Source organism: Lathyrus oleraceus, chromosome 1 (genome assembly GCF_024323335.1).
Source record: "Lathyrus oleraceus cultivar Zhongwan6 chromosome 1, CAAS_Psat_ZW6_1.0, whole genome shotgun sequence".
Taxonomy (NCBI): domain Eukaryota; kingdom Viridiplantae; phylum Streptophyta; class Magnoliopsida; order Fabales; family Fabaceae; genus Lathyrus; species Lathyrus oleraceus.
Window position 1 is genome coordinate 462,576,906 of NC_066579.1, and position 13,751 is coordinate 462,590,656.

The 13,751-nt window shown below is 35.7% G+C and overlaps 2 protein-coding genes across 3 annotated transcripts; one reads left to right on the plus strand and one right to left on the minus strand.

Annotated features, from left to right (window-relative positions):
* Positions 1–724: 724 nt before the first annotated feature.
* LOC127086055 (uncharacterized) lies at positions 725–2,105 on the plus strand. Of its 2 annotated transcripts, XM_051026738.1 has the most exons (3): positions 725–990; positions 1,068–1,898; positions 1,937–2,105. In XM_051026738.1, the coding sequence occupies exons 1-3, from the start codon at positions 837–839 to the stop codon at positions 1,942–1,944; spliced, it is 993 nt and encodes a 330-aa protein (XP_050882695.1). In that variant the 5' UTR covers positions 725–836; the 3' UTR covers positions 1,945–2,105. The 2 variants fall into 2 exon arrangements, with proteins under 2 accessions (XP_050882695.1, XP_050882704.1); XM_051026747.1 differs by lacking the exon at positions 1,937–2,105 and having other exon boundaries at positions 1,068–1,906.
* Positions 2,071–5,621, minus strand: LOC127086043 (stromal 70 kDa heat shock-related protein, chloroplastic). The gene is made up of 8 exons (NM_001426909.1): positions 4,915–5,621; positions 4,533–4,785; positions 4,372–4,451; positions 4,121–4,263; positions 3,916–4,014; positions 3,594–3,783; positions 3,013–3,411; positions 2,071–2,911 (listed from the first exon to the last, which is right to left on the minus strand). Exons 1-8 carry the CDS (start codon positions 5,464–5,466, stop codon positions 2,507–2,509), a joined length of 2,121 nt encoding a protein of 706 aa, NP_001413838.1. The 5' UTR covers positions 5,467–5,621; the 3' UTR covers positions 2,071–2,506.
* Between the last annotated feature and the right edge of the window lie 8,130 nt (positions 5,622–13,751).

Below are 13,751 nucleotides of genomic sequence, written 5' to 3' on the forward strand. Positions count from 1 at the left end.
ATAATCTTTTAAAAATAAATATTCAAACTAAATTTTCATTCAAAAAATTTATGAAAATTTTGTGTAAATTATTTTTACACAAAATTATATTACAATATAAAAAATATTTAAAAAAAAACAAAACAAACGGCATTCGTGTAACTTTATGTTCATTTTATTTGTTGTCCGGCATTAAGAATTCTTATTGCTTTGCCTTTGATTGGTTTGACTCATGCCATTTTCTTCAACTAATACTAAAATTTGTCTTAGAACATGTAGTATGTATAGACATGAAGGAATTAAGTATTGTGTTTTTCTTTGCCTTCTTGTTGATTAGTAATTAATATACATGTAAACTAAAATTAAGCTATAAAATGCAGCAATATATGGTTTTGTGTGGTGTCATATGAACTGAATTCATTCAGACAAAATTGAATCTAATGAAATTGCTACCTATTTCTGAAGCAGTCGAAGTGGACCAAAGGGTATGAAGGGTGAACTAAAAGATGCTACCCTAATCAATTATAATTGTAGAGCATCAAATACATTACTTCAATTTGATGATGTTGATGAGATGATATCATCCACCATGGCTATGGCTGATAAGTCGAAGGCTAAAATAGTAAAATAATAAGATATATGATTTTCCACGTCCGTTCAATTTTGAAAGGGGGAGTTGTTAAAAGTTGAATTCAGAAGAAATAGAAATATACTAATAATAAATAGGAAAAAGCGAAAGCAAAGAAATAGCATAACTAAATTTAATCCATTCCTGTGATCTTTATCTAATCTATCTATCTATATCCTTTTCTTTCACCCCAAAATCACTCTCCGCAAGGAACAAAACACAACAATACATGGAGAAAATGGAGGATGAATCTCCCAGGAATAGAGTCAAATTCCTTTGCAGTTATGGCGGAAAGGTTCTTCCTAGGCCCTCCGATGGAGTCCTTAAGTATGTAGGCGGCGAGACTCGCGTCATTTGTATTCCCCGCGACGCCACTTTCGCAGGTATGTATATTCCATTCTATTACAATGACAAAAGAAATTTGTGATTATAATGATAATGTAGTAATGTATGTAATCAGATATGATGAAGAAGGTGAGTGGCGTGGTTGATGGCGAGGTGGTGTTGAAGTACCAGGTGATTCCTGAAGAACTTGATACATTGGTGTCTGTTAGAACAGAAGATGACTTGAAGCACATGATTACGGAACTTGATCGGCACGAGAGTAGTGGATCATCATTGCTTCGCACATTTCTGTTTCCTTTGAAGCCATTGATAGTTGACAACCAGAGTCAGATGCAAATGCAACAAGCAGCACCACATTCACTTCCTGTTGAACCATATTTCTTAGAACAGCGTTACCTTGATGCCATCAACGGAATCATACGCCCAAGCCCCGGCTCTAAATATGCGGCTTGCTCTACGTGTTCTTCGCCAAAATCAACCTCTCCAGATGGATGTACTAGCGGGGAATCACCGTTCCACTACCAAGGTATGCAGCAGTTACAGAAGGGTATGGTTTCAATGCAGAGAGTGAGAAGCTCTCCAAGTTTATCCAGCCTTACAAACAGCTACAATAATACACAACAGTTACAGCAGCAGCAGCAGCAACCGCATAATCACGGTATTAGTAGAAGTAGGAGTAGTCATTATCAATACCAGCAACTCTCTCTTGTTGGTGGACTTAGACCAATACATGAAGTAGGGATTGGAATGGGAATGGGAATGGGAAGGATATCTCCATCTCAGATGAGTATGAATATGATGACAGATAATATGAGTAGTAGCAGTAGTAGGGGTATGAATTACTATTACTCTAATGCAAACAGACCCCATAAAGGTTATGCATACCATGATGATTCAGTTGGTCATGTTATTCCATCAGTCCCCCGGAGTCCCAGAACGTATTTAGGTGAATGACTATCACTTCATTCCTCTCCTCTTATTTAGGTGAATGACTATCACTTCATTCCTCTCCTCCTCTTTCCTCAACTACATTCTTTCATCCATTTGTATATATGTACATTAGAACCGAACTGTTGTAAATCAGTAATTGTAGTTTTTCGTTTTATTTGGTTCCATTCTAAGGAACTAACAAATTCATAGATTAGATTGTCTACTTCGGATACTATTATTATTATTGGGTTCAAGTATCTGCTGCTTACGTTGCTATCTAAGAGGATCTTGCATTTCTGATTAACATGCAAACGATCATTCCTTTTTTAGGAAGCAAAGTAGTAGTGTCATTTCTTCTAATAGGTTCAGGCAAATTTATCTTATTTTTCTTATATCAAATTACAACATTTTCGGCCTGTAAACTCCATCCACAATACATGTAATTCAGACAAAATTTCCAAAAGATACAGAAACGTGTGCGTCAATGAGCACCTATAATAAACAAATAAAGTCTAATTATATTAAGAGAAGATCCGCTCGCACTCAATTGACAAAAATCCCTAAGAATTTAGCACAGGAGAAGCATAAAATAAAAATAATCCCTATTCAATAATCTCTATTAACTCATTTAGAGTCTGTAAAATCAGCATCAATCACATCTCCTTCAGGTCCCTCCTTGCCTGACGATTCTGAGGGGCCAGACTCACTACCTGGTGGTGTAGGTCCTGCTTGTCCTGCAGCTCCAGGTTGGTTATATAGAGACTGACCAAGCTGCATAACTTCCTGGTTGAGGGCAGCCAAGGCATCTTTAATAGTTTGAGTCGAACCACCGGTAATAGCTTCTTTAAGTTCTCCCAGTTTAGCTTCCACCTTCTCTTTAACAGGGGCGGGAACTTTCTCTCCTAGCTCTTTCAATTGCTTCTCAGTCTGGTAGACAACAGAGTCTGCCTGGTTCTTGGTGTCAATTGCTTCCCTCTTTTCTTTGTCCTCTTTTGAAAATCTCTCTGCCTCGCTCACCATTCTCTCAACCTGCAAATCATTCAAGAGATAAGCATCAGAACTGTTTCCCGTTATAATCATATAAGGAGGAGTCATTCACAAAATCATCCTGTAATGGTAATAGAAGATACCTCATCACCAGGCAAAGTGCTGGCACCAGTAATGGTAATATCTTGTTTCTTTCCTGTGCCCTTGTCTATGGCAGCAACCGATAGAATACCATTTGCATCAATGTCAAATTTCACCTCGATTTGAGGAACCCCACGAGGAGCGGGAGGGATACCGTCTAAACGGAAGCTACCAAGAGATTTATTGTCCCTAACAAATTCTCTCTCGCCTTGAAGGACATTGATTTCTACACTTGTCTGCCCATCAGCAGCAGTAGAGAAAACCTCTGATTTTGAAGTGGGAAGGGTAGTGTTTCTTGGAATAATCTTGGTCATCACACCACCAAGAGTTTCCAACCCCAATGACAGTGGAGAAACATCCAACAGCACAATGTCACTAACATCTCCAGCCAAAACACCAGCCTAAAATCAACCGAAATTAAACATGAGGATGGTGATAATAATAATAATCAACAATTAAAACATAGTATCCAAACAATTTTTTAATGGCACTCCAATCAAACAAACATTCTTTCCTGCTTAACTACAGCTTAATATAAATTGGAAAAACTGCATCATTGGACTGTGAGAAAGGCTAGCCCTACCTGAACAGCAGCTCCAAGGGCAACCACCTCATCTGGATTAACAGTGACATTTGGATCCTTCCCAATCAGCTTCTTTACAAGCTCCTGAACAGCAGGAATACGTGTTGATCCACCAACAAGAATCACCTCATCAATATCCTTAATTGAAAGCTTTGCATCCCTCAAGGAATTTTCCACTGGTGTCCTAAGTCTGAAACACAATTCATACAAATATTAATATATATGAATAGTTTAAGCTAGAATATCTGTATGAAACAAACAAGCTCGGGGACAGGGTATTTTAAATTGGAGGGTGAAAATGGATTCAGTAAATTATTTTTACCTGTCAAGGAGATCTGAACACAGCTCTTCGAATTTAGCTCTTGTAAGAGTGGTCTCAATATGTTTGGGGCCATCTGCTGTGGCAGTTATGAATGGCAAACTGAAAACACAAATATTAATTAGCTTAGTAATTTGCACAAGGATTACTAAGCACACTCGGAAACTACAAAAATTGGGTGCAAATTGCTCCATGACAAAGCAAATACCTGATGTTTGTTTGAGACAATGATGAAAGCTCCATTTTTGCCTTCTCAGCTGTCTCAGTAAGACGTTGAAGAGCTTGTTTGTCTTTCAAAAGGTCTATACCTTCATCTCTCTTGAAGTCACCAGCCAGCCAATCAACAACTCTCTATAATAAAACCAACAGATGAAAATAAGAACACTCAACTAATGTGTATCACCACATTAACCAACTTATAATAATTAACAATACAAAGTAAGGAAGAACAAGTCCAACCTTATCAAAATCATCACCACCCAAGTGTGTGTCACCAGAAGTAGACAGCACCTCAAAGACTCCGTCACCAACCTCGAGCACTGAAACAAAATCAAATACCAATAAGCATACATGTCTCAAACCCTATCAAATCAAAAACTGCAAAGAAAGGCTTCCAATACCTGAGACATCAAAAGTACCACCTCCAAGGTCAAATACCAAAATAGTTTCATTGTTTTTCCTTTCAAAACCATAAGCCAAGGATGCGGCAGTTGGTTCATTGATGATTCTAAGAACTTCAAGACCAGCTATTCTTCCAGCATCCTTTGTAGCAGTCCTTTGTGAATCATTGAAGTAAGCAGGCACAGTAACCACAGCCTTGGTTACTTTATCATTCAAAAATTTTGAAGCATCATCAACAAGCTTCCTTAAAACCTATATAAACATTTCAAATATCATCAAATAAATACATATAACATAACTAACCTAAGAACAAACAAAGCAAGTAATCGTATAACATAACATACGAAGAACAATTCATGGAAAAACAGAAATGAAAAGTACCTGAGCAGAAATTTCTTCAGCTGCAAAAGATTTACCGATAGCAGGACAATCGAGTTTAACGTTGCCGTTATCGTCTCTGATAACTCTGTAAGAGACCTGCTTTGACTCTTCGTCAACCTCAGACATCTTCCGTCCAATAAACCTCTTGACGGAGAAAAACGTGTTCTCGGGATTCACAACCGCCTGCCGCTTGGCAATTTGACCGACCAACCTATCACCGTTCTTGGTGTACGCCACCACAGATGGCGTGGTTCTCTGACCTTCAGCGTTGGTAATTATAGTAGGTTTTCCACCTTCCATGGCGGCGACGGCGGAATTGGTGGTTCCCAAATCGATACCAACGACTTTCTCACTGACAACTCTCAAAGTGAAACCCTTCTTAAAGGTTTTGCTACTTAATTTAGGGAATGCGGCGCGGGTGAAGGGAGAGTGGTTGGAATTGAGTCGCTGACCGAAGAAAAGGGTTTTGGAATTACCGGAAATGGAAGAGGGTTTTTTGAGGGAAGAGAAAGAAGCGGTTCCGAGACCGTGTATTTGAGCAGAAGAAGCCATGAGTGAAGAGTGAAGAGTGAAGAGATAAGATGAAACCCTAACCCTAATTTGGAGGATAGAAAGACAAGTAGAAAGTAGAGTGGATGAGGGTAAGAAGAGAGAAACTAGTAGGTAACGAAAAATGAAGGAAGAAATGGGTTTATGAAAGTGGGGAAGGATGAGGGTTGGTTTATAATGTTATATGTGGTTACACGTATTCTAGAATCATCTCATGCTTTCTGGTTCATTTCTAACCCTTAGATTAAATTATAATCCATGGCCCTTCTTTGGTGGCATAATCTAGACTGCAATTTGTTTCTTGTTCCATCACACAATATTATTTATGTCAAAAGAATTCACTCTTTTTGTAGCCAAAATATTATTATTAATAATAATAAACTTATTTAATATTTTTTATATTTATTAGTAGTAGTACTAGTATATAACACCTTTTAAATTTTTGGGTTGAAGTGATAGCGTTTGACGAATATCATAAAATAGGACGAAAATGTTTCTCGATCTGATATGTTCTTATTAGTTAGAGTCATTTAGGTCAGTCGAACACCTTCAATGCGCATTCAGAGAAATTTCAAATGTGGCATTCATCTGCGCTAGAATGGTCTAGACAACAATAAATTGTCTTTGGGTTTGAGGTTTTTTAGAACATCAGTGGTTACTCCTAAAGGTTCATAAAGTGATCTTATAGTTAATTGGCTAAGGTAAATGTTGTGGCCTTCGTGTAGTTGACTGGATAAGGTTAGATATCTCTTTACTACCTTCAAATACTAGCAACAAAATATGCATCTCGACAGTCACATAGCGAGGAAGACAACGTGTTCTTCGTCAGAGACTTCAGGATTGTCAGTAACATGATAATCCTTAATATATTTGTCAAAACTAGCACGGTTCGTGTCGAAGCTTATGGTGTTTTCCTCTCTCTCTCAATAGGATCAAAATTGTTGTTAGTTGGACGAAGACCCGTAATGGTTGTTATATCAAAAAGGGTGGGTGTTACCATTCCACATGGAAGTTGGAAGGTGTTGGTAATACTTTCCCAAAAGTACAAAGAGGCGACCATCATGTTTTGGCAATAAGATGGACAAGTTCTCGACAATTGAATTAAGTCGAAAATACCTTTCAACTTCCAGATTTCACTCATTTTTGCCTCAATATTGTTCAGACATGGGATGTAATCCTCATTCTTTTTAGTGGGAGACGCTGAATAGAAAACATGTAAGGTGACAGTCATATATTCTATGTTTAAAGGTTCCTTAATACTAACCATGGGTTTAGTCCTATGATAAGAAGGGGGAAATCCCTAATCTTTGTAAGATCTACAGAAGGATCAGACATTTGACCCATAAGTGCATGGGTTTTTCCAAAAATGGAGTAAGGAATGATTACCTGGGATTTGTAGATTCAAAGTTTCTCTTCGTAGTTAGGAGGCTGTGGTACTCACTATTGATTTCCAATGCAAGTGGAAAATGGGAGCATGCGAGTTAACTGAAGGGATTCTTTGGTTGCTTTGGTGTTCTTCGTTTTAGAAGCCATTGTTATAAACATGGATTTGATTGTTTGAAGAAAAATAAATTTTAAAGATGAAGTTTCGGATAGCAATGGGTGGAAAAAGAGAATAAGTGTGAAAAAGGAGGTATTTATATTGTAAGAATAAAAAACCCTTTAGTTTTTGCTTGACAAATAACATAAACTTTATTGACACGTGCCACCATTTTAAAGGCAAAATTGAAACGATTTTTGTACACCTATCCATGACACCCTACGAAGACGGAACCATGATGGGGAGTTATGGGTTAGTGGGAAATCACATGTTTTCGAGGTGACGATTGATGGAAAGGTCATGATGTCCATGACGCCAGTCTACTGGTTGAAATAGTGTTTGAGAAAGTAAAAAACACTCATATCTCCTTTTCGTCGAAATAAGCCTTTTTATGGGGCAATTTGTTAGCTGGGGTTTTTGACAAGAGAAAAAATCTTAGTACAGTTAGAAAACTTGGAGCAAGTTAAGGTTATTTAGATGTTTATCGAAATGTTATGGTGCAACAATCAAAGTTTCAAGAGGAGAGGTGCAAATGAGACTTTGGATTTTTCAAGAAAATAAACATTTCTTCTAACATTTCGTCGACATGAAGATTTGGGTTTTCGACTGTGTCGAATAGAAATTACTTGGGTGCGAAGAAGTATTTTGTTCAAGTAAATAACTACTTATTAGTCTTATCCCGAGGAACACGTGGAGAACATTCAGAAGCGAGGTGTATGCAAGGATCTATGTGGTGAAGGGTGGAGAAATGAACGTCAGAAAATAGTTATTTTACACTTGTATAAATAGGGACTCTAGTGTTAGAATTTGGGGTGTTCATTTGATTTTACTACAAAATCTCACAAATACTCAAAGTATCAGTGTCAGAAAGAAACAAGTTCATTAAGAAAACTTATAAATCTTGAAACACCATTTTCATTCAAATGCAAAGTATTTTATTCCAGTTTATGATCTCTGCCAATTTGCCTTCATTCCTTTTTTTAATTGCATTTTTACTTTACATTTACTTTACAAACTTTTACCTTTTCTACATTGTCGAAATCACTACTTTTCTCAACTATTTTGACTAAGTCGAAATCTTTGACATTTTTACGCAAAACAATAAACAAGAGGCTTTAGCATTATGTCCTATGATTCCCTAGTTGATCCTGCAAGTAATCTTTAATAAGAGACTAGCAGTTGTTTACCAAATATCCCAATAAACATCCCTAAAGAGCTTTTTAGATCATCCTTGGGGCAAGTTCCTAAAGTAGAGCTTCGGGCAAGTCCTTCAAGCGTCATAGACAAACGCACGTTCAACATTAAATGTAACTAATGATTAACTTGTCTTGAGAATCCAAATCGATCCGGATTCCCTGCACGAGGCAAAAACGTAGGGAATCTTCCAGCAAGTGATAATGTTCCTAGTGAGAGGTTACTCATTACCTATTAGGTATAATTTACTTCTTCAAACTTACACTTGAATCCTCACCAAGCTTAGAGTGAAATTGCCTTCAAACCTACCCAAGATCAACCTCCTTAACTTCTTATGCGGGTATAAGCTTTTACTCTTTGAATTCTCATTTTCTATTAAGGGAAATCATTAAGAATTTATATGATAGTGGTAAGAGGATGAGATTTACAATAATAGAACATGCACATAAATGTATTTGTGTTACCTGAAGAATGTTGAGCAAACAAATGAGTCAATCGACTATAAGCTTTTATAAATATGCGTGTCTGGGAGTTACGAGAGCATTAGTAGTTCTACAAGTGATATTGACACTTTTTCTTCCTATTTTTTACCAGGAAATCCCAAGAAACTAATTAAGCTCAACAATATACTTATAAGGAGAGGGGTGCCTTATTTCAGAGTCATATCACCCTCTTCGGCTCTGGCGACGAGGACAACGTTATTCTGAAAGCACATTTTGAGGAGGGGTTAGTCGACATAGTCGCCCGCCCAGACTCACCCAATCCTTTTTTCTATCTGCACATTCTCGTCGTCCAAGATTTGGGGTTTTGGTTTCCTTTACCTTGTTCAGAGCATAGGTTTTGGCAATTGCAAACACCGTTCCCTTCTAGATTATGTCAAACAACTAAAGGTTTATTAAGGCTTTCAAGATCATATGTGTTGTGGTACAAAAAATACCCTAGCGCATTGCACACTTGAAATACAACAAAGTCACCACTGAATTTTATTTATTCTAAGAGAAAGGGAAAATATCAATAAAATCCAAAAGGAAGAGAAAGGGGTAAGAAATTTGGTTATGCAAAGGGAATGTATTAGCATCCCTCGTATTCGTTATACTCAATGTGGACCATTTTGATTATTCTTTGTGCATATGGATGTTATTATCTAAAGGTTACTTGTGATTGATTTTAATTAAGGGGAAAATAAGTTTTTAATTAATGTTCTCGCCAAGATTTTGAAATCATGTGCATACGTATTCTCATGGTGCAATGAGAAAATCAGAGCTCTCTAGTTTGTGGGGTAGAAAATAAGTATTTGTTGGTTGATTTTATGGAACGATGTTATAATCGTATCCTAGAAGTATTTTGATGTTAGTTGTTTGATCCTAGTTCAGATGCTCTAAGTTGTTAGTTTGACTATTAAGGAGTAGATTATAACAGTTCTTTTATGAAAAAAATTATTGTTTGGCTTGAACCAATGACAAAGAATTGTAAAGGTGGTGTTTAAACCAGAAAACAGAAAATTCTACAGATGGTGTCTGAACCAAGGACAAAGAACTGTAAATGTGGTGTTTGAACAAAGGACAATAAATTGTAAATGTTTGCCTAAATCAGAGATTAACAAGGCAAATGAGAAAAGGAATAAGAATTTTCCTAAACCAGGGGATTAACAAGGAAAACGGGAAAAAGAAAGAGAGTTTGTCCAAACAAGGGGATTAATAAGGCAAAGGGGAAAATAAAGAGTACAAGTGTCAAAACCAAGAGACGTTGTATCGGAACCAAGAGAGAATGATTATGGAACACTTTTGATATTGGTTGTGATTTATTTTAGTCTGAAGACGAATATTCAGATAGGGAGCTCTATAACAGTGTCTGAATCATTGAGGGAGAGAGAGCATATACCCTCCTCATTTTTCTTACTTTTATTATGAAAATATGCCCTGATTTGAATTGCACTAAAGTCTATGAATGGGGATGAATACTTTGAACAACTGGGTCATGCATCATGTATCCAAATATATTAAGAACGAGGATATGAATACACTCTCTCATTCTTCGTTTCTTAAGGCTCGTGGCATACAATTCACATCGTATTTTTTAGGTATTTCATGGTTTATTGAGAAAAAAAGCTTTTACTTTTAAATGGATAAAGAAAAAGACAAAGGTTAAAATGAATGGGACATGGTACCAAAAATGGAGAATAAAACATAATATTGTCATGCATTAATTATCCTATCTTTTTAGGGTTTTGATCATGAGGGATTTGCATTTGACCCAAGGAATCACACTTAGTACAATTCCTAGTGTCAATCTAATTTAAATTAAGTGATTAAGGGGCTTTTAACCACCTAATTGAATAAGCTCTTAAGGGATCATGTAATTGTCTACCCATTTTCTAGTGTCTAACATGATCAATATCCTAAGGTCATTAACTTAGTTAATTGACCAAAAATGTATTTAATTAATTAATTAAATCAGTAAAGGGGCATGCAAGAAAATCAGGTCAATCTAATAATCCAAGCTCATCATAACTTTTGTGGATTTTGAAGCAAAGAAATTAAGATCAATATCACAAAAACCCTAATTTCTAACCTAATTCTAATTAAGAAATTTCATCCTAAAACTAATTATACAAATCTTAATAATGCTTAGGGTACTAATTTAATGTTAAAAAAAAGGGAATTCTAAAGAAAATAATAAATAAAATTCAGTGGCAACAATGTTGTATTTCAAGCGTGCGATAGACTCAGATATTTTTCACGCTACGATAGCTCACGACTCTGTTGGGGATTCATTAAGCAAGTCAAGCCAAATTTTGTTTGTTTTCTTTGCATGTTTGTGTGTATATCTTTATTTCTTTACTTGATTTGTTTTATTTCATCTTTATTGCTTTTATATATTCATTATATTTTGGATATTTGTTATATTCTCTATTGAGGATTGGGTTTCATGATGCTCCTTGAGAGAAAAGCTCCATACCCAAGCTTGAGTATACACGCATGATAGAATCGTGGATAGCCATTTTGACTTGTGTTTCGTGCGTTGGTTTGACACGAGACCCACACCCAAACTAGATTCACTTGGAAGTACCACTATCCTGAAAGCATTTGTTACAGCAAGGTATTTTCATTTGAATATGTGACCCTGAGAGGCCTTTTCAGGGACCACCATTTTAAAGACTAGAACCTACATGTTATAGGGATATAGGATTTTTGCAGGAAACCTAAAGTTCTACCTACCTTGAGAATCATATGCAGTTTATCTAGAATATGTCGAAACTTTGAACCTATGATGTTGCATATTATTACATCATATCATCGTGAAAAACTAATTTAGCATATGGATACCATTTTTAGGTGTCATACCCCAATTTTATTTGGGCATTTTAAAACTATCATGCATCCGACTTTATCTTTACTTTGCATCACTTGCGTAGCATAACATGTCTTTCACCATGCATAATGCCTAAAATGTTGACTAGAATAAATTTTCGGATCTACAGACAGACCGGTTGAATTGTTTATCAAATATACATAAAATTAGCGGGTAAAAAAACTTAATGATCGGGTCTGCAAACGTCAGTTTTATTAATTTATGTTTTGCATAGTTTAACCTGACGTGCTCATTTTATTTTTCTGACTACTTTTTCAATTGCATTTTGACCTGCCCGAGTCTATTTTATCGGTCATTTTTTATTTCAAAATTTGATCAAAACCTATATATTTATAAGAAGTTTATTTCACACTGATTTTTTTAGTGCATTTATTTTAATTTTTCCAACACTTTTGTGCTCAATTTTTATTCATATTCAGTCATTTTATTTTTATTCTTTTGTCAATTTGTTTAGAATAATTAAATTGATTTTTCTACCATTTCATTTTACTTTTACCATATTTATTTAAATATGTGTGAATTTTAGTTATTTTAATTAATTTAATCTCATTTAAATTAATTAAAGCTTCTAAAAAGGGAAAATTTAGCATTTTAAATAATGTGTGCTTGTTTGGTTTAATATAGATCATTGATTCAAATTAATCAAAGGCACATGTTTAGAACCTTGTTTATTTCCATCATCCAATCAAAATTAGAAATAATATTAATTTTAATAACAAAGAAAATCAGAATAAGAAAATATTTCCTCTTATCCAATGACTAAGGGACATGTGTCCCAATAGAAAGAGGAAGCAAAAAAAATGGTTATGCTGGCAAAGGAGATCCAAACGCATCCCATCCTCTCACAAATTCTTCTCCATGTGACCTCTCTCAAAGATTGAAATTTTGGGACCACTCACACCCTGGCAACAAAATTATTAGCTCTCACTCACCTTACTTTTTGAAGAAAAAACCCAGATACTCTCTTTAAATAAAGGAAATGCAAGATAAAAAGGGAAGAAATATAAGAATTATCTTTCTCTTATTTTAAGTCACCACCAACTCGCACCCTCATTTTCCCATCTCAAATCACCATCAACCATTCAAGTCATCACTCATCTTAGCTCCTCAATAATACTGTCCTTCTCTCTGCTTCATCAAACATCAAAACTCCTCACTACTATAACCTTTTGCCTCCTCCAAATTCATTAACCGTCCAATATATGAATCTCACCATCATAATATCCCTTCACTTCCGGTGATAACTCCAATCCAGAGAACCTCGCTCAACTACACGAACACCATTTACCATTGATTTGCAACCTCCCCTCCATTACTCCCTCACCCACTGAATATCACATCCGCGTGCAACCTCTTCATCATAACCACCATTTCACAACATACCCGCCTCACAATTATAATGAACAACCAAAATTGAACTGCTTTGTTTTTCCCTCATACTTCTAAACCTTCTTAGCCATTACAAATCGATTCATCACTCTTATTCATCTTCTTATTTTCTCCACCATTGTGTTTTTGACACCACTTTCATTGTTTCTCTTTCACCAGATACTCATCATCATCAATGAAAAACCTCCAAATCTAACCTTCAAAACCTTTGAGGATCCATATACAAAACCACCTGAAACTAACACACTCACATACAAACAGGTCTGCCAACAACCAGAGCCTCATACTTAGCAACTATTTTGACAACAATGTTTTTCGACGACCACCGTGCTAGGTTCATTGCACTCTTGTTAATGTAATTTTGGTATTGTGTGATTTGAAGGTTCATATTCGCTTCCACTTTTATGAATCGGTCTACTCATTGTTGTTCCATTTAGAGTATTATCGTTGTTTCGAATTAAGGTTATATTAATTTCAGTCATGCATTACTCTGTTCGAATTTGACAAATTTCAACATTCAAGTCGGAGTCAGTAACATTTGAGTTTTATGTTGATTACTGTGTTTTAACGTGTGATTTGATTTCAATTCGATTTCATTGTCTGTTTCATTTTTTGTTATTTGATTGATGCTACTGTAATGAGTTTGATTTGTTAAGTATCATATATGTTGTTGTTGTTGCTTGATTTATTTTGGTTCGTTTTGTTTTGGATGAGCAAATCCACTAAAATCTTGTGGTTTTCATCTCTATCATAAGCTTGGAATTGACGAGAGTAGCTTAAAACATTCAGTTGC